The following is a 21,116-nucleotide window of genomic DNA, read 5'->3' on the forward strand; positions in this document are numbered from 1 at the left end:
ACTGCCAAATTAAGTTCTGAAAGTTTTTAATTACAACCAGCATTTCAAGTACATTTCACAGTCCATGTATTATTAGTGAAACTTTTTCCAAGTGAATTATTAAATTGCTGTGCTGAACAGAACACATACGTTCCTATTTTCAGTTCATTATTTCAATATCACATATTACAGTAACATAAAGTATACTACAAAGTAATTAAAGTAATAAATTAGTTCTTTCACTCTAATATCTGAATAGTAATAATGTATTTACCATGCACTGAATGTTACAGATACATCCCTTTTAATGACAAAACAAGTTTTGAGAGACTTTCCTTGAGAATTCCCATTAAATTAGCACATGGTAACACAGCACCACGTCAGGTTTTCTCTCTAAGCCATGCTGATGTACATTATAAACCGGTCGTGAAGCTGCCTAGGGTGACACACGGGAGTTGGCATCGAGCTCGTTCCGGCAGGTAAACTGGTAGCTCGGGAAATGGGAACACGGGAGAACTGACTGGTGGAGAGAGGGTCATGCAGGGAGTAAAAGCAGCCTTTAAAACCCAGGCGAAATACACTACAGACCAAGAGGACATACAGTGGCAGGAGGAACAGTGTCACCAAATGGCTACGCAGAGCTTCAGAGCAGTATTCTCGCAGGCTACACTGTGCTACACAGATATAATAAGCTGCTAGAATTCATATTCTAAGCAAGAATTCCCAATAACTGTGTGATAAAGTCAGTACTGTTTGTCATAACTAAAGGCATAAAGAGAAAATCCTGTGATAGCCCCACCCTGATTCTCTCTAGCTCACTTTCAACCTTACAAAATGACCCGATCCCAATACACTTTCAGAATCTCCCAGAGCTTTATTAATCTCTGAAACATTTCTGCACACCTTTCCTTATGTAGGTTTTTTTTCTTCTTCAAACTGTTCACAACTGATTCTAAGAATGCCCGGGAAAAAAAAAATTTAAGAGTCTCTTCAAGAAAAATAACTTCACAAATGATGATGCTACATATCAAAAGCAGTGCCGCAAAATTTGAACGAATTGAGGAAGCATGCAGCAGAAAGCTGCTCCACGCTGCTGAGAGAAACAGCATTTTCATGGTGGCATCACCATGCAACTGAAAGCAAGAGCAGCTGCAGCAATCAGGGCTGCCCGGTCAGAGATGCTGGAATGTGATTACAAGATGACTAGCGATTCAAAGACTAATTAAAGGAATTCAATACAAAGCAAATTCTAAGCATAAAACAAGGAATCACGGAATGCATCTGCATACATCTGTGCCACAGTTCTCACTGGTCGCTCTGCAAAGCGGGCAGAAAATCCCAACAAGTAATAGCCATGAAGTGGTATTTCGTGTTTCATAGTTGGGATAGCACAGAGTACCCGAGCTCACTGTTATATTGTGCACATCAGCTGTGCCAAAAATCGTATAGGTTGCAATAAAATTCCTGTTGTGTGGTAAAAGCTCCACATCAGGCTTTAAGGAAAACAGAGCAGAAGCTCAGCAGCTTTCTGGGCTTGTCCAGATAGAGCCTGAGTAGTCATTCAGAACCATGAAATAAGCTCTGGAAAGGATGAGTGCCGCCTCGCACGGGAACCCGCACCCGTTCCCCTCTGCAGGGTCGTTCCGGCCAGAGCCCTCGAGGTCACCCGAGGCTTTCCGACAGCTCTGTGCACTGTGCTCACGGGCAGCTCCAGAGGAAGAGGCAGCTTGGAACCCAGACACCGAAAGCACAGCGAGGAATGTCTGCAGCTCAGGGAACCAGGCTGATCTCCTTCTGCTGCCAGGACTAGCTCCTCTCCTTTCTTACCCTCCTTCCCAACCTCATGGCCCACCGCCGTCCCCTCTGCCCAGGGTTTCTGCCCTGCTTCTTGCTGGGCGTGGAACTGAGAGCTGGCCCAGCTACGGTAGGTCAGATACCACTTCACTGCTCCAGAGGGAGCCACAAGGCACAGGGAGGTGGGGGAAAAAATGCCTCTTAATTGCAAGTTTGGATTCAAACCACATCAACCATGATATTTTTCCTTCATGTTTTTAAGATAAGGACTGCAGCCTCAGAACAAGCTGGTGACCTATGGAATTCTGTTTACAGAGAAAAGGCCGTTTTAGAACTATACATTTCTAGTGCGTCCTGAAAAACAGAATTAATCAAAACAGATGTAAAAGGTGATTAAGTGAAAGGAATTACAGGATTGTAACATCAGGTCTTCAGCAAGAATATTCTTCTCAGTTCAGTTCCTAATGGACACATCATCCAATCGATGAAAATGATTTAATAAATTTGCCAAACTTCTTATTTCCCCACACAAGAGAAGGTCATTACTTTTTATCTACTACTGGCAAAGAGCACAGTCCAGCTGAGATCACTAGAAGATTAACATGGAAAACTCATTAAAAGGTGACTTTCGTTACCAGCAGTACAGCCTCTTCGCTTGCAATACAGCTCAGTCGTTAATACTTCAGATAAAGTAGTGCCTGCTGATCTATGGCTCTTGCCTGAGCAACTCCCTTCCATTCTAAGGTGGAGAAAAGGAAAGATTTTTAAGGAAAGGGGGAAGGGAATGTAGAGGAAAATAAAAAATTAAAGACCTAGTCTCCCATAGAAGAACAAGGATTCACCACGGTAATTTCTATTACCATTAATAGAAGTTAAGGACATAAATTCCACTTGGGTTAATGGGATAATAAATCCCTTAGACTTAAATATTTTATAAATGGAACAGGACAATAGAAGCCTGTGTTACAAAAGTAAAACTTTTTTTTAAGCCACAAATTATACAAAAATGTCTATTCAACAACCACTAAAAAGTAGTGTATTTCATTTAAAAAAAGAAAGCGTTTTCAAACTTACTTGCATTCACCCACAATTTCTCATTACAAACCCTAAGACTTTCTGCTAGGGACTAGGGAGAAGAAAACGAATGCATGTTGTAAAACATCTGCATTTCCAGGACAGAATTGCTACAGCTTGTCTCATACAAACACGTCAGACTCCGCAGTGTTTGCATAGCAGCCCCATACCCCCAGCAAGCAATGGCTGGATACGCTCTTTGTAGATGGTTTGGGCACACATGAGAAGTGTGAAATTTAGAAAACACTGGACCTGCTGGTAATATGTGCTAGTGTGCAGTAGTTTCAGCAGCTCTCAGGCACGCAGAACTCACAGCACAGGTACTGGAGAGCAGATTTACGCTTGCGCAAGGGGCATCTCATGGATTTCTAGACTGCCAGTTAATGACTTGTTTGCCAGGACTTCAAAATTCACAGGTAAATTTTGCCCCAACAAAGCTGATACCTCCAAGGAAACGATGATGTATAGACCTGCTACTGATGTATAATTGTGACAACTGAAAATAAAAAAACCCCTTGCACTAATCAAACCCACCACACATTGAAATATAAAATATTAACAGTGTTATTCATGGAAATAAAATAAGAATAGAAAGCGTATGCTTATGTTCCTAAATGGAAAGATAATGAGACGGGTGCCTCAGGGTGTGAATACAAGAGCTTATAGAAGGGAAAAAATTCAAAAGTGTACTAAGAACAGTTCCCTGGAGTCTAAAATATTATGGGGCAGAGGGAAGTTTGTCAAAACAATGTGAAAAAGCCATCACACTTTAAATTTAAGAAGTCCCAGAAAGTCCTTTTTTATAGGCATCATACCTACTGCTTTCCCTTTCTTGTGTGCCAGTAACCTTATGGACTGACATGGAAGTTTAAAATAGCAAAAGTGTCGATTACTCATGTACTGTGGAAGGAAGTTCAGATTTACAAGGGGGGCTCCACATGAAACATCCCGGTCAAGCAGAAACCACAGAACAGGGTGGGTTGGAAGGGACCATAAAGATGGTCTAGTTGCAAGCCCCACTGTTCCGCCGGGACCGCTGCTGTCGGCAGGCTGTGGGGGGCAGCAGCCCTCGTGCCTGGTGACGCCTCACGCCGGCCAGACACGCTGCCCCGAGCTCTGCCATACAACGCCTCAGGCTGCCGGCCCTCAGCTTCACGCCAAACACCCAGAACTCAAACCCCCTGCCAACACCTACTCCCCAACTCAAAAACCCACCCCTGTGACAGAGGCTGGAGGGCAGCCAACATCCCCCTAGTCATGGCGCAGCCCAGCAGCGAGGAGGACACTTGCTTCCCCCGGGGACAGGACCCAAAGAACTTGGCTGTGTTACCTGTACAGTCACCTCCTGCAGGCACACAGTTAACCCGTGAAGTTACTCATGGCGTCAACAGGTACATCAACAACATCAACTGTTGCAATTAACAGATGGTGGGCTGAAGTCTCCAGTAACTTCCAACTCTAAAAACCTGTTCCTCCTTCTCTAGCCTGGGGATTCTTCTACCCTGAAAACTTCTGAGCAGCACCTGGAATCACGTCCAGACTCCACAGGGTCTTGAATGACAAAACAGCAAATGGTACAAGCTAACAGTACACTGCTTCCGACTCACACAGACCTATGAGAAGTCCAGTATTAGAGCACGTGGCAGTGTAATAATTAAGAAATAATACACTTGAAAGTTTGTTTGTTGATCTCGGAAGATAATCTCGTTTTGAAAGTTCACATCCCTAGTGGATTTTTGACCGGTGCTCTTGAGCAGCTTGCGCTCCACAGGCTATCTCTAAGAGGTCTGCAAGAAATAACAGAGAAAAGCAAGGCTACTGGTGCTAGAATTAATTTTGTTACATTAAAAAAAAAAAAAAAAAAAAAAAATCAATATCCGCCTCCAGAAGAATTTTAATTTGAAAATCAGGAAGCTGTTAAAAGTCACTGTTTTGATCATTAACAGAACTGTAGACATTTTCTTCAGCTATAAAAGTGTTTAAATTTGAAAAAGGGATATGATAGAAAAGCCTTTAAGCATAATCCTCAGTCATAACCTGAAGAGTAAAAAGATACATTACTTTCAGTTAGGAAACTCAGTCACAAGGGCTAGGATTGGTACCTGTAAAACTTGTGATCCAATACAGGACCAGTTTTAGTTCCCTGGAGCTGAAAGCACATCACATCATCTTTGCTCAAGTCGGCACATGAACCAGTTCCTTTCACAGCTTGTCCTTGTATTTCCCCTCTCTTCTCTGCCAGCATTATTCAGAACATCCTTCTGTTCTTGACAATGGGAGTGTCAACGTTTCATTAACATGTTTAACTATTATGTAGGCTTAAATATTCACACACACATAACCTTAAGTAAGCCGCATTTCTATTTACATCTACTTAGCTAAAATTGCTGTCCTTTTATATACAGCACTATCTCTCCTAGTTCCTTCTGCAGTTGTACAAAGAGCTCCTTTAATCCTTTACGACTTTTGCAAAATTTTAATGCAAATTATTTTGCTCGCCTGAGGTGCCACTTTCCTAGCTGAAGAAGGAAGATAATTCTCCTAAAAAAATTAACGGGAGCTGTCTGCTTGTCCAGCTATCCATCCTCAAGTAATTTTGGGGACAATTTAAACAGATAAATGTACGTCTCAAACATACTTAAGATCCTACAAGCTTTGACAGACCTAGCAGCCAGGTGAAGGAGCGAGATACATCTCAGGCTGAGGCACTATGTCTCCTCTAATCTGTTGAAGTTTTGGGGTGCAATGAGTTGTTTAAAGGGATCTCGGAGCTGACAAGTCAGTGCATGGTCTCCTCCCAGCAGGGTAGCCCTGCAGCCCCCTGTTACTGAAGCCCTGCAGTTTTTGCCCAGGAGCTAACGGTAAGCATGCAGCTTGATAGTGTCCTTGGAAGAATAGAAAGAAGCACAGGTAATGGAGTTACCACGGTTCAACAACCCGCCCCTCGTCAGTTGCACTGGAGGGTGTGGTGCCACGGGTGCTCGAGTCCTTCCCAAACCCCTTAACAGCCAAATAACGAAGCAAGCGTTTTCAAATTCGTACGCTGTCTCATCTAGCATAAATTCTCATTATCGCGCTGGAGCAAACCACGAAGGCCACTGGAACTGCCCCCCTTTCCACACAACGGGCGCAGAGCAGGGCCTGCTCTGCGGCTGGGCTGTAGCTCAGGAGGAAGGATGAGCTGATGGCTGGCAGTGGCCCGCGATTGCGCACGCAGTCACTCACCACGTGCCTCTAACAGCGTAACCGCGGCACCGGAGGAGAGACAACCCACGGTTATAAAGCACACGGCACACACGGCTTGCAAAATAGGCAACAGCTAAAGCCTAGACTTCCACTTCTCTCAGTCAGTATTTACTAAACCCCTCTGAAATATGATCCTGGATCTAGTTAACATAATGAGCATCTGGTTATTTATCTTTGTATTCTGCTAATGACTTTTTCTTAATTAACCAAGAGCGCAATTATTTTTTCATTTGTAGCTTAAAACGTAGAGAATGTCTGCTTTTTACACACCTCATAAATTGGTTTATCAACCACTTCTGGTGTGTGCATATATTGAAAAAGAGTGAAGTTATAAGAACATTTCCACCTTTTCTTGTGGCCCAACAGTTGCATCACCATAACGAATTGCTGTGAACTGCACCAGGAGGTAAGAAAAAACATTTGGGATGGTAACCCTTTAAATTTGCCATGTCCTCAGACAAAATATTAGGTAATACACTGTGAGAAGATTTCAATAAAGAGGTTGATAGATTCAGAAATAACATCATGTGATAAAACACATGTGGTATAGGAAAACGGGGGAAAAAGGAGGGGTGAAAGGAAAAGCAAGGAAAATTCGCAGAGACCACCTCTGCATGTGCTTCAAGCTCGCTGCGTATGAGCTTCATCTGACCCCAAAGCCATGTAATTCATCAGTGCTGTGCTGACCTCAAACCAACACATCCACATTTACTAGCTCTGGATTAAAAACATACTACTGAATCAGATTTGGCTCATCTTTGGTGAATTTTAAAATCCTAGTTATGTGCTCACATCCACTTTAGAGAAATACTACAGCATCCTACAACTCGAGTTCACCACATACTTCCTGAATGAGTATCTGCATTTAAAATTTAGGTTATTAAAACTTCCTCATATTTCTCATATCCAACAAACAAACGGGCCACCTCAGTGCTCAATAGACAATGCCTTGAAAAAGACAAGTCTTCTTTTAAATATCACACTATTTAAATATTTATTTTTGAAAGTTTCCTGCAAAATGATCAGATCATAGTCAAAATACTACATTTGATACCTATCCAGGCTTATTTTCTTTTTTTAACATTCAATGTTGATCTCCTATGGCAGCCAAATAATTCAAATCAGGGACTTGACTATGTGCTGAATAGGGAGATGCAACTTTTTTCCCCGAGTTTACTGACACTTCCTTTCTTCTCATTATACAGGAAGAGAGAAGAAAGGCAACCTGCAACATGCTTTATACGATTTCCAATATTCCAGTTAATTCCACCTAACTCTTTTCCTTTTGAAATTAATTTATCTTAGTTTCTGCCAGGATAAGGAGTGCAAGAGTTGCTCTCCAAAAATTCACAATGTGTTGCAAGAGATTTTAGCACTGGAGTGGGGATTAATCCTGGAACATAAAAAGAGACAAGATTTAAGGGCAGGCAGGCACATAGCTTTATGCTAAGGAAGGAAAAGCCCACCCTATGCTTCACATGCAGGGGATTCAACTGTCCTTTTGTCTACTGTTGTAGGTCTTCCCTTGAGCATCCTTTTAAAATTGTTTTATATGAAGATGGAAAGTACTGGATTATAAATATTTTAAGACAAATTCATTAGAAAAATAATGTTTAAAATGCATGCAGATACCTTGACCAAATTTCTAAATGTATTACAGCAAGTACTTCAATCCTTCAAACCCCAACCGTGAAGCAGCACCCTACTAACCCTCTGAAGAGGTTGTGCTCTCACTTCATTACTTAACTACTTTGTGACAACAGAAGAATTTGCTTCTCTATGTTGTTTAGAAAGAGAATTTTTTTACACAGCATCTACTACAGAACCCCGAGAGTGGTTAAATCCACACAGTATAATGCATATCAAATATGAGTGATTCCTGATCACTCTTTGAAAGTGTAACCCCCCACATGGTTTTGTTTTTTTCCCCACAGCAAACAGGGGTTAAAGATATGTACCAGAAACTTTTCCTCTTTAAGGATGTACAATATATCCTCACTAGTATTATGCATTTCACACTTTATTTCATTCAGATGACTACCATATGGCCCTCATGATTTATTTCACCTGAGCTTCTTGAGTTGTTTCAAAAGTCCTCCTTAGAGACTGAATTCTGTTAAGGACATCTTCTGTGACATGGAACAAGAATTGACAGTCCTTTCCTCAAGTAAAAGCTGCTATAAACATTAACTTCTCTGCTGCTTTACTTTTTGTTATCATCTCTTATCAGTCACAAGGCCTAGAGTCTCACTGATGGCATAGTTGCTTCTAGTGCATTTAAACAGCTGTAAATAATGTATTCTTTAGTCTGTTTGCTGTGCCTTTGATTTGCTGTTGAGAGATGAAAAGAACTACAGAAAAGGTAGGTGATATCATGTGGTTGTTGTAGTAATAAAAAAATGCATAGCCTGTCACATATGAATATCTTCTTTCTCTTTTTCATTGCTCAATCTGTACTACAATTAGGAACAAACTGATTTTCACACACAAAGAAAAACTCTTTTGAAAAACCCCACAAACTCAAAGAAGCATAGAATACAGACAGATATCCCTTTTAAACCAAGTAAAACAGGCTAAACGGTTTACTGACTGGAAGTTAAATGAAAGGTGTCATATTCAGCTCTCATCTTCTCCCACTCTACCATTAACAGCTGCTTAAACAATCCATTTTGATTTTAATGTGTTTCTGCATATTTGGTCTGCAAAATGGATCTAGCGACCCTTTGCATTTCTAGAACTGCTTACATAGCTTACAGTGTGTGTGTGTCAACTTCAGTTTGCAGCTGATGTAAATCGGCACAGAAATGCTATGACTTTCTCTGAAACCTGCTGGTGCTAAACTTACTGAAATGCAAAAAATTAAGTCAATTAATGGCCAAAAAGAAAAAGTGGTTGAAGAGCCCTAATCCCCAATTTCCAGCTCTACACTCACACACTTAGAGACAGGTTCACTTTTCACCCCATCTTCCGGGCCCTGGCCAGGCTGGGTTTTACCAGCGTGAGCTAACTCCCTAGGCTGAGATCCCCTTTCTACCCACAGCCACTGCCCACGGCACGGCATTCAGCAGCTGCACACTTCAGATGTGTAGAAAGACAAGTCTGTAAAATGAACTATAACTGGGTAAAGTATGAGTTTTCAAATGCATATACCCATCAAATCCAAACAAAAACCATGGATACATTCAGAATAATTTCTTTGAAAAACAGCTAGCTCCTTGCCCAATTTCAACTTCCGTCCTCTAGTCCTTTCAGCTGCAGAGCTGATCAAAACAAGGTCACAATGATATATCCTTCTTTAATGAAAAAAAAGGTACCTTTTTCATTCCTTTTTTCTGGGAAACAGGTGAATCGGTTTTGTTCAAACATTCAACAATTTAACAAAGCCACCTTTGAAAGCAACCCCTGAAAAGTGCAGGCCTAATAGGTTTAAGTTTCAAACAGTTCCACGTTGCTGGAAACGGGAGGTCAGAACCCAAAAAACTTTCAGACAACGTTCAATGTATTAGTGAGATTCTTAAGCTACATGGAGGCAACATAAGTACTCCAACACTTGCTTGGTGGTTTTTTCCTCCCCACAAAAAGTAAGAAAAAAGAAAAAAAAAAAAAGACTGAGTCATAAATTCACAGTTTTGGAATAAATGGCCCTTCCACCTCTAACTGTGCAGAGAAGAGAGACACAGCAATTCCAGAAAGGGAGGCCTAAGTGAAAAAAAAAAACCCACCCCCCCCAACTCTGGAGAACCACTCCTTACTCCACCTGGCTCCAGGGAAGCCTCCACAGCAGTTAAAATGGGGTACTCCCATACTCCCCACTGCAGGAAGCCCAGACAGTTTCTAACCCTAAAGTGTTTAGAATCAAATCCTCCTATGACAGATAGCTCCAGGAACAGGAGACAGAAGACTTTTGGTATTATTACTATAGTGAAAAACTAGCACCAACATCAAAAATCTTCATCACAGTACAGGTTTTACTGTGTTTTTCTACTTACAGAAAACCAAAAGCAAGCGTTTAGTATTTCGCTGAAAAGTAAGGGTTCAACAGAGGTAATGTTGGTAAAGTGAAAATAATACACCATGTATGCTTTCAGGTGTTCTGTGCAAGTGGAAATTCAGAGAGAAGATTAAACAAATTAATATATTTTATATATTAATATATCTTAATATATCTGTCATGCCCAGAAATGTAGTTCCCTTTACAAATGCATTAGGCAGCAACATCATAACACTTTTTTCTTGTGTCCGGGCTTCTCCCATTTTATTCTATTCTCTTACCAAAAAAACCCCAGGTGTTATTATCTTTTTTCACCTCTTAACACAGTAAATCACCTTTCAGAATACTGTGAAACCTCCATAACAAGGGCAAACAAGTTATGAGATCCATTTTTTGAGGTCTTAGAAAGCATTCTTAAAAATACACAGAAGGGAAGGAATACAGGACCTGCTCGAGCGGGGCCAGAGGAGGCCACGAAGATGCTCGGGGGGCTGGAGCACCCCCCTGTGAGGACAGGCTGAGAGAGTTGGGGGGTTCAGCTGCAGAAGAGAAGGCTCCGGGGCGACCTTAGAGCAGCCTCCCAGGACTGAAAGGGGCTACAGGAAAGGGGGGAGGGACTCTTGATCAGGGGGGCAGGGAAAGGACAAGGGGTAACGGTTTTAAACTGAAAGAGGGGAGATTTAGATGAGAGCTAAGGAAGAAATTCTTCCCTGTGAGGGTGGTGAGGCCCTGGCACAGGTTGCCCAGAGAAGCTGTGGCTGCCCCCTCCCTGGAAGGGTTCAAGGCCAGGTTGGACGGGGCTTTGGGCAACCTGGGCTAGTGGAAGGTGTCCCTGTCCAGGGCAGGGGTGTGGCACTGGATGGGCTTTGAGGTCCCTTCCCACCCAAACCAGTCAGGGATTCTACGATTCATTGTTTCTCTGAAAACAGACTGGCATTAATCTAAAAATCTGGTGGTAGTGATAATGAATGGAACATTTTGCTTGCACTTCTGGGGATTCTAGTGCTAAAAGCAATTATGAACTGAGTCTCAGACAGCAGAGATATCAATCCCACTTTGCTGAGGGACACACTTTTGTGATTTGCCAGTGTTACAAAGGAACCCAAAGAATTTGGTGCCAAACTTTTACTCCTGTAGCTTGCTTACAGTCTCTCATATTATAAACTACAGAACAAATCTTGTTCTTCCAGCACTGAAATACAGTTCAAACTCTTCAAAAGGTGCTCAAAATCCATCAAAATAAATGTGACTGCCGTTTCTACAGAGATTATAACCACAGTATGAAACTCATAGTAAGGTCTAAAGTGTGCTAGGTAATCAAATTCTTAATCAAGAAACGGCAAAGTTCAAGAGCTGGTTGTAGCACTAACAAGAATCCTTACTGGTAATGAAACAGAGCATCTGCAAAGCCATTTGCAAGGCGAGCTTCACAACCATCCTGATCGCTGTCAACAGATTACAGTTTGCTTTTTTTCCCCAACTGCCTCAAACAATTCAATCAGGCCAGTAAAACCAGGATTATGACAACTAGCTTCAGTTAGTTTTTCTTCACTTAAACACTGTAACTTTGTTTTGAATTTACCAGTAAAAACCAGACTTGCATGTGGTAGATTTATAACTGAACCTACCTTTGCTTTTAGATCAGCACAGATCTCCTGCTGCTTCTGTCTGGTATTAGCCAACACTACTTCTGCCTTATGAGCAGCAGAGGCTTCAGCAACAGTCATCACTGCCTTAAGCAAAAAGGCTTTCTTAGCTTGGGCCCAATTTAATATCAACACTCTTCGCTGGTTCCTAATGAAGTGGTAACGATCCCAAGCTTCCTCATGAACAACCTTCAAAAAGGTTTAAAAACTATGCATTAATAAAATAATTCTAGACATTTTTGCAAACCTTGAATATAATTGATGTAATTATTATACCACCAGTATTTCACAGTTTAGGGCCCGGCAGTATTCTGTCAGGTGCCAGGAACGCTGCGGGCTCCCATGGCGGCAGGCGGTGGTACCATGCCAGCCCTCCCCCAGGGCCGGTACCCACAGGACACTTCAACGTCCTGTTGCCCCACGGCTCTGTTCTGAGCTACGCTTCTGCAATGTGAATAAATCAAATGCAACAGTTCCTTCCTGCCCCGAAGTACCCAAAATGCAAGCAGGTCCCTTCAATACATCTTCAGAGATATCAAGCACTTTCAGCAAGATGAGGCTCTTTGTAGCAAATTAAGATCTACAGCTAAAGCAACTGTACAAACGCACTACAGATCAGAAGTAGCTTCACTTTTTCTTTCCTAGCAGGAAGTTTGGACATGGATTTTTAGCTTGCCAGGCAGCATACTGCCACCACCTAACAAAAATGTTTACTCTTAAACACACCTTCTTTGGACCTGTTCAGTGAGATCCCCCAGGACATTCGAGCTTGCAGCCTCTGACAGAGCAGTAACAGGTAAGGCTGCACAGACTGAGGCAGTAGAGTCTTGGACCTGTCTTAAATCCCCAAAAATACAGGTTACAAGGAGGAAGGAGGTTCTAGAGATGGCTGTCTGCTCACAGGTGTCAAGGGGACCACTCCTGATGCTGATTTCCAGGCTTTTGGCAGGGGATGGGGGATGCTGACTCGCCTGGTGCCTAGCCCACAGATATTGCTGTCCCCTCGTAGCTGGAGGAAGATGAAGTGGCACCAAAACGTCTGGAGCTTCTCTTTGGCCAAATGCATGTAGGCCACTGCATCAGAGGTTCACAGTGCCATGGCTGCTGCCACAAACCCAGGTGAGCCTTGCCAGCAAGCCCCTGAAGCTGGGACACTCAGAAGCAAGAAATGGGGTGGAAAGTTCACAGCTCTACACCCAGCCCTCTCTGATGAGCCACGCAGTGCTCGCCCACTGATCCATCCCTCAGAGGGAAGGAGGCAGAGAAGGCTCCGAGTTTAGTACTCTAATGTGACACAAACGTTTGAAGAATATATTCTTAGTGCTGTTTTAGCATTTGTGTATTTGTCACGCTAATATGCACACTAAGAGATGGCAATTCAATGCACAATTATGATTTTTAAATTCAGAATTTTTAAATCTAAAACGAACCTTCAAAGAATTAGGGATACCCATTAATAACGTCTCTGCTTAAAATATACCTACATTGTACAAAGCATGTAATTATTTAGCCCAGTTCTCACAGGCAAAAGTTCTGAAATCCACAAGAACTTTTGGTAAAACTATGCTAATTATCAGTATCATTTCACTGTCACTCCTTTGCACTAGGCACTCCTCAAACACAAGCACATAGATGGTCTAAAAATACGTACAGAGATAAAAAAAGACTCCTACTTTACTTATGACATCGCAAAGTGTGCTGGCCTTGAAATGGGTTTCTCTATTAGCTGCTATGCGCTTATTCACTGTAGAGTGTAAAAGGAATCAGCAATCAATTTGAAAGGCATTACGCATGTAAAAATAGCCTCTCCCTGAGAGCGGGAGATAACTTTCCACTCTTCCTGCTATGTATGTGTCACAGACCAATTAAAATAACTATTCCTAGACAGTGCGACAATGCTATCCATCCTCATAAAAAATAAAAATACGAAGAGAAGCAGAATAGCATGATATAACTGTGAAACTGTACAGCAAAACCAATGCTAACAAACTCATTCTGTGAATTTGGCTGTAAGAGTATGTGGAACTATAAAATCTCCACAGTGCTTATTGTGAGGAAGTAGCAGGTTTTCAAGTTCATGCATTTTGAAGACAGGGACATCCCTTCTTCACTGTGCAGAATAAAATTTATAATTAAGAATTTTTTAAATAAAAAAACTTTTATAAACATTCTTTAATACAAATGTTCACTACAGGATTTATGTAAGAATTTATAGAACTGATGTAATGTTTAAAACACCACTGACCAGATCACGCCTGGACTTGTGAGGAAGGTATCTCTGCAGCATGTCGAGGTACAAAGTCCTCCTCCTCTGAAGATCCCTTGGATACTGACTGGTAACAGTCTGAAAAACCCACTGATCTTCTTCCTTCCATTCAATGTTCCTACAGAAATGCAAGAGAGTCAGCCCCAGTATAACTTAATACCTGAAGAGGAGGAGTTTGGTTCTAGTTTATTTTTAAAGACCTAACCTTTCTGTGGGCTCACAATCCTGAACTTGTAAACTCTATGTTGGATCAGAGCTGAGAAATTTAGATTTACTTTAATGAAACAAAGCAAACCTCTATTGCTTTTCTAATGTGACCATTTATTGTGCCATCATTCGAGTGAGTTGTTCCTTCACTTTCCTGGCTTTTTACTGGGGAATGATATTGTTTTTCTCAAATATGTTACATTAGTGCTCACACCACACAGAAAATACAATGTGAAAAAGGAAGATGACTAAATAAATGATGAAAATGAAATGCATGAAGTGATAACACCTGTATGTAGCTAAATGCAGAACTAGCTTAAAAGTAAACTTCTGACAGCCATAAACTCACCAGCAAGGCCTAAGATTCACAATTTTTTAAAACAGGAGGCGCAGTAATCAGTATGCATCCATTTATTTCAGAAAACTAGAGTAGCAAGAAGTAACAAAACTACAGCAGAGTACCACAGGTTTAGATTTCGTAGATTAGCTTTTACCATCAACCTGCACTCTTGGCCTTGAAGGGATTAACATCAGGCTTTTATTGTCAGCATTAGTGTACACGCTGCAGCAGAGTCCCACCAAAAGGTCTCTCCATCCCACTGACCTGTTTTCAAAAGTGACTAAAAGCCCGGGGAAAATTAAAAGGCAGCAATCACATGACTCTACCCCCCACCAAATTCCTGCAGCCCCCAGCTGTTTGCAGCTCTCCAACCTCCTGAGCCAGCAGTGGCATCCTGGTATTTAACAGCACTGCATTCAGTAAGATGTTAGCACAACTTTATCCTTACGCAGGCAGAAATACCACCTATTTAAAAAAGAGGAATTTTGTGAGATGCTCATATGCAATTAATATTAAACTAGATTTTATGATAAGATCTAGCATTATCTCTAAAGAGAGCACAGTGAACACAAGTATTAAAAAAAATAAATCTATGTAATCCACAACTTTCCTTTCAAAAATATTGTACAGTAAAGCCGCAGTGCATTACCACCATTGTACAATATTCTGGGACCGAAGGAGGAAACAAGAAAATATCCCTAGACCTGTTAGTTTGAAGAAATGGAAAGCCTCACCTACAGACATATCTCAAGAACGCAAAGACACAATATCCCCTTTCAACAAACTGTTTTGACAGCAATATCCTGTCAGGCAGGCGAACCCAATCCCTTGATCACATCCATTTCACCTTTTTCCCTCTCCACCAGCACTTTCTGCTGTTGCATGCTTTGCTGCAAAGCTGGCACAGATTTGGACAGAGGTTCACTTACTTTCCCCTACCTAAAGGCATTTATTTTACAGTTTTCTTCAGGCAGAATAATGGGCTTTATTCTTACCCTTATGGTCTTAAGAGAGATTTAACCTTCACCCATCTTTCTGGAGACAGCTAGTGATCAGAGGTTCTTTCCTATCCACTTCAATTCTTCATCCTCTGACTTTCATGAAACAAAAATGATTCTTAGCTTACTATAACATTTTCAACACAGAATCGTTATTCCTGGATCAGAATGGTGGCAACTCAATGGTAACCAAATATGAGGAAACATTAAAATTACTATTCCCTAGTAATCAGCACCTTGTTTGTTGCACTCTACCTTTTCTGCATTTTGTTTTTATTTGAATCAATGTTACTTTGCCTTTTATGCAGACAGGATCACAATGAAGATGGCCAGGTAAGGAGAAATCACATCCCCCCTCCTTCAGTAAGGCCCACTAACATTATCATGGCCATTAGTGCTACAAACACATCAGAACAGCGAGCTCTGCAGTAATGATGTTTGTATTGCATACAGAGAGATTCCGGTCACAAAATGGTTTTTGCAGGAAAAGATGAAGCACTCACTAACTCTTAGCTGGCACACTGTGGCAGTGCTTTTGAGTAGCTTATCTATCTATCAACAGAGTAAAATGAAAGCGACACGCAGAAAATTAACTTTAAAAAGACTAAAGTGTCCACAGGTAGCAGTATCATGTCACAGGGCAAAGAACATACACTGACACTTTAGTCTTTGCTTTTCCGCACAAGAGAAAGGTTCACAACCTGCATTTGTTGACAGCTCTAGAATAATTCACAAAACGTAGCCAATAAAAACAAGAATCCAACAGCAACCCAACTTCTCACGAAAAGCATGCCAATGACCCAGCTGGCCGGCGGCACTCCCAGGGCAGCAGCGGGGCACGGAACGTGTCAGCAAGCCCTGCCCTTCCTCGAGCCCACTCACCTCCCGTTCACACGGGGCCTCGAACACTCGTGCTGTGGGGACATGTTGCAGTACAGCAGCACAAGCTCAAGCAGCAAAGCTCCCCACCACAGTGCAGATACAGGTTTAGGACTAGGAATACTATAGGCAGAATCACAATTTGGAGACTCATTAGTGGGCGAAAATTAATAAAGTTGTGGAAGAAGACAGTTTCCCCTCCACCAGCTTACATGAGATAAACATACATTATTCATACTTTTCACCTATTTCCTTTTCTCTTCTTATTAACTGCATGAAATATTTGGCAAACTATTTCTAGGACCCAGCTGTTTGCTATTAAATCCAGCCATCATGAAAAGAGATGGGGGTGGCTTTGAAACGGGGGAGAGAAAAGCTCTAGCTCCTGGAAAAAGTTTATTTGCAGCTACCGAGCAAATGTTGGAGACAACATAAAAAGTAAAATCACATTAGCAAAAGCAGAACAGCAAGGGAAGTGTTTCTTTATAGGTGATTGCTTACATCTCCCATGCCAGACAATGAGTACGGATGTCTGAGGTGGGGTCTTTTTCATACACTAAGTATAAAGAAGAAATAGTGCCCCAGAAAGTGAAATGGGGCTAAGGAATCCTTCAAAGAGAGAACAGCTGCAGTAGTATCTTATCACCTTCAAGCTGCAGGTCTTGATCAGCAGACCAGTTCTCCAAAGACAAGAGTCCCTGAGCTTTGGCACAGAAGGGTACTGGGGAGATGTGCTACTTCTGCAACATCTACTGCCGCTAAGAAAAACGTCTCGCAACTGCTCCTCAGAAATTAACTTTTGAAACTCCTCCCTTCTCTCTAGAGGGAGCTTTTCTATGAAATCAGTTCATTTATTAATTTTAGAATTTCTGTGTCATAATTTGATATTCTGAGGTATAGGATTTCTGAAGAATAATTTTAATGAACAAATTAATTATTCTTTGTTATGATTTAAATCTCTTCCACTTCCACTGTTTCTACTGATGTAGAAAAACTGAGTACAAAAATTTTTTTTTCTTAAGGTAACACCTAGCATTCTTGCCTTTCCAGCCCTAATATTTTATTTATTTGTTTCTTAGAAGAACCACCATAAAACCCTGCTAGCCTTTACTCTGAGGGAGTACCAGCCATCCTAAGAGAGTGTTCTCCAGCTTACAGGTTGGATTTTGAACTACCTCTTGTAATTTCTGAAAGAAATCACTAATCCTCTTCTGCAAGTCCTGATACACCTTGGTATGCTGCCATTTGAGCATGTTATTTTAGTAATGAGACAGCTCTAAGAGCTGACATTCTCTTTTGGAACAATCCACCTTATATATTTCGGATCACACAGGTTTGTGAACAAATACAGGTCTTCTGTCTACAAGAAGAGTAAGGCAGAGTAAGATACATTTGGGCCAGGAAACATTACACCCTGAACTTGAGAGCAGGGAAGAGCACAGATTCTGTGGTCCCTCTCCTCTGCCTCCAGCGCACAGGGGCAGACGCACCAGCTGCTGCCTCAGCTTCTGCCTCCAACACCTCACACAGCTCTTGAGGTTCCCTCCGACTTGCATGTTCCTCCAAGGGCCAGCTCACAACAGATCTCTACACTACTCAAGGTGGAGAAATTAAAGTTGGTGGAAGATACTCAGGAGCAATCAGCTGTAGCTATAGCTAAAAGTAGTTTATTGTAAGTAGGGACAAACTGACTGCCAATGCCTTGGTTTGTCAGCTGTGCCAAAACTTGTCAGCTGTGCTGAGATCTTGTCAGCTGTGCGGAGACAAATAGCCAAAGAAAAAAAAAAAAAGGCAGCATGATCCAGCCCAGTGTGCTCGTAAGCATTGAAGGCATGGAGAATTTCAAAATATCCTGCCTGATTGCATTCAATATGTTACTTCATTTACACTTTTGTAAAATTCCAGAAAGGGAGATCTCATCTAAAACGAGTTTGAAAAGTGCCAACACATTTGACATTAATATTTACGCTAATATCAGGCTTCTTCAGTGTCGAGATATTGACAAACTTTTACAAGGCTGAATGCATGACCCACATTTTAAATGTAGTGCTTGCTTTTCTTGTATGTACCGTTCTGCTAAAAGACAGTACAATCTTTATCCTGTTTCAGAACAGAAACACAGCAATAGTCTTATATTCACCAACCCTGCGGCAGCTGTGTCCTTTGAAACGGATTTACCCAGCACTAATCCCTGGCTTTACACATCCTAAAGGATATCAGCAGCTTGGAAGGGAAGGCACCCTACCCTCTCCACCCTGCAACTCCCCTGGACCCTTTGCAATAGCAGCGTACACCCAAGGCACACTGCTGTCTCGTTGGATCTGCAAGCACATGGACTGCAACGATACCACCGAGGGAGCTGTGAACCTCCCCCACTATTAATTATGTCACTGCCAACTGTTGTATCAGAAACCCCCCAGCAATAGGCATGAAAGGAGGAACTAATTTTACTTGACTTAGTCCTAATATCCCATTCACGTGAAAGGATATTGCAGAGGATACGGTGCTGAACACGCGATACTCCATTCATCCTTTGGTGATTTAAATAACTCAGACATCCTTGGAAATTGTGGGAAATACGTAACAGTGCTTAGAGAATCATCAGCTATAACACACACATCAGTTCCAAGTCTACAGTTTGTGGGATAACTCAGGACGGGGTATTTCCCAAACACAAAAATTTGTATTTCAGCAGCAGTAAAAGAAGTGAATTTAGGTTATAAAACATTATAATTCTGTATTATGCTTGAAAAAAACCAAATTCTTCTTCAGTTTCCAAAAGCAGTAAACACTGTAATGAGCATTCTAGTAGGACTGAAAAGCACACAAAGAATATAGCAGACCAGAATATTCTCTTATTCTGATTTTTCTTCTTTGGAAATTCTATGCACATTTTCTAAATTTTCTGTTCCAGACACTCTGAACAGTTAAACAATGAGATGTGTACCACCAGAAGAGTAGTATTAACTTACAGTTTGTCTACTGTACATTCAAGCATAGGATGAGAGAGGAGGAACAACGGAGAAGTAATTCTCCAATGAAGTGACTAACTTATCATATAATCATACTGTTCTACTGAGCAACTTCTCAAATTAGAAAAATGAGAAAAAAAATGTATTGCAGAAGAGTGGTTTGTATCTTTGGGTACAGAGCAATGACAGTAATTGCAAAGGCTTCATTAAGGCTATATTAATCTGTAGAGTACAGTGGATACGTACCAAGGTCAAAAATCTGTCACTCAATTTTTGACAGCATTGTCTGTGTTAGTTGGATCAAAGATGTCTTGATGAATTATAGAATTCTTAAATCACAATGCTGTATCTTTGCAAACTCATAAAACACTTTCATGCAAATTAGCCAATATAAATCTAAGAAGTGATAAAAGTGTTGTCTCTTCTATAAAACCCAGATCTGGGAAGTAAGCAATTCTACAAGAACAAAGCCTTGCTTTTTTTATTGAAAACACATTTTTAACGTTGTTGTGGATAGAATCATAGAATCATAAATGAGCGAGATTTGGAGACCAGAAGGCAAACAAAAAAGGACCAAGATCTAGCTTTAAATAAACTGCCTAGGATAATTGCTGATGGTTCATTTACGATTTCATACATTCCCAGGTAGCAGCACTGGCACACGCTGGTCCACGCTGGGTGAATTGCCCTACACAAGTTACCCTTCCGTCCCACCGGCACACTGCTGCCACTGCCACCAGCACTTCCTCCAGCTACACCTGTCTCTTTTTTCCCATCTAGATATCATAACTTAACTCCTTCAAAGTACCACTGCATATGTCTTCATGCCCTACAACTGAATTTCTTTCCCTTACAAATATGGTATCTTTTCTGTAAGTCTAGATGTTACTTAATTATCAGTGAAAATTAGCTAGCTCAAGACCTAAATTTGAACCTGGCATATGATCAATGAAAATGCCATGGTGGATTTTCCAACCATTGTCATAGATTCTGTTTTCTACATTGATGTTTGTCTACTATTCAGTAGCACATATGCTCGCAGATCAAGGGATTTTAATTTATGAATTTTCATCAAAACTGTGTTGATCATAAACTTTAACACAATTTTAATTAAAACCATTAGAAAGACTTTGTACATACTTAATGATTTAGTATTTGGCACAGATTTTCTCATGAAGGTTGTTAAAACTTCTTCCATAAGAGCAACTGTAACAAAATATCAGAGACAGCAGCAAAGGAACTGCTGTAAATTTGCCACTTGTCACTAAACAAATGTTATAAATATGGGAAAGATCAGAAGAATTTTTAATAAGGATCATGTTATAATAGCTAGGACATTACAGTAATAATATACAGGTTCAGAAGAACCACCTACAGAATATCTGTACAATTTACACAAAATGTGAGTAGATGATAACATCACTATTTACAGGATCCAACATCTGAAACCTGTTTCAGCACCCCCAAACTAATTCAGCAGCAGTGGAAGAAGATTTAAGTGCTGCACTGCAGGTGTATATAGAAAAAGAGGGGTATTTAGAAGCAGCGTGTAATTGTTTTACCAAAGAAATCTAGGGACTTTCCTGCTCTCCCCACTTTCTTCTGCCCAGGCTTCAAACAAATCCACTGACTTTCCTATTCTCAGTCTTCTTAAAACCTGATGACATTCTGAGCCAGAGGAATAGCAGTAGGTGGCAAAAAGAAGTCAAGGCTGGTCCAATACC

The 21,116-nt window shown here is 41.2% G+C and overlaps 1 protein-coding gene across 1 annotated transcript in view; it reads right to left on the bottom strand.

Moving 5' to 3' along the window:
• Positions 1-21,116, bottom strand: part of CCDC148 (coiled-coil domain containing 148) — a 79,305-nt gene that overhangs the window by 27,784 nt on the left and 30,405 nt on the right. Inside the window, exons 9-10 of the mRNA XM_074872345.1 lie at positions 13,976-14,114; positions 11,713-11,919 (exon numbers count right to left, since the gene is read on the bottom strand). Coding sequence (XP_074728446.1) covers positions 11,713-11,919; positions 13,976-14,114 — 346 coding nt within the window. The remainder of the gene's footprint in view (positions 1-11,712; positions 11,920-13,975; positions 14,115-21,116) is intronic.

This window comes from Strix uralensis, chromosome 6 (genome assembly GCF_047716275.1).
Source record: "Strix uralensis isolate ZFMK-TIS-50842 chromosome 6, bStrUra1, whole genome shotgun sequence".
Lineage (NCBI taxonomy): Eukaryota > Metazoa > Chordata > Aves > Strigiformes > Strigidae > Strix > Strix uralensis.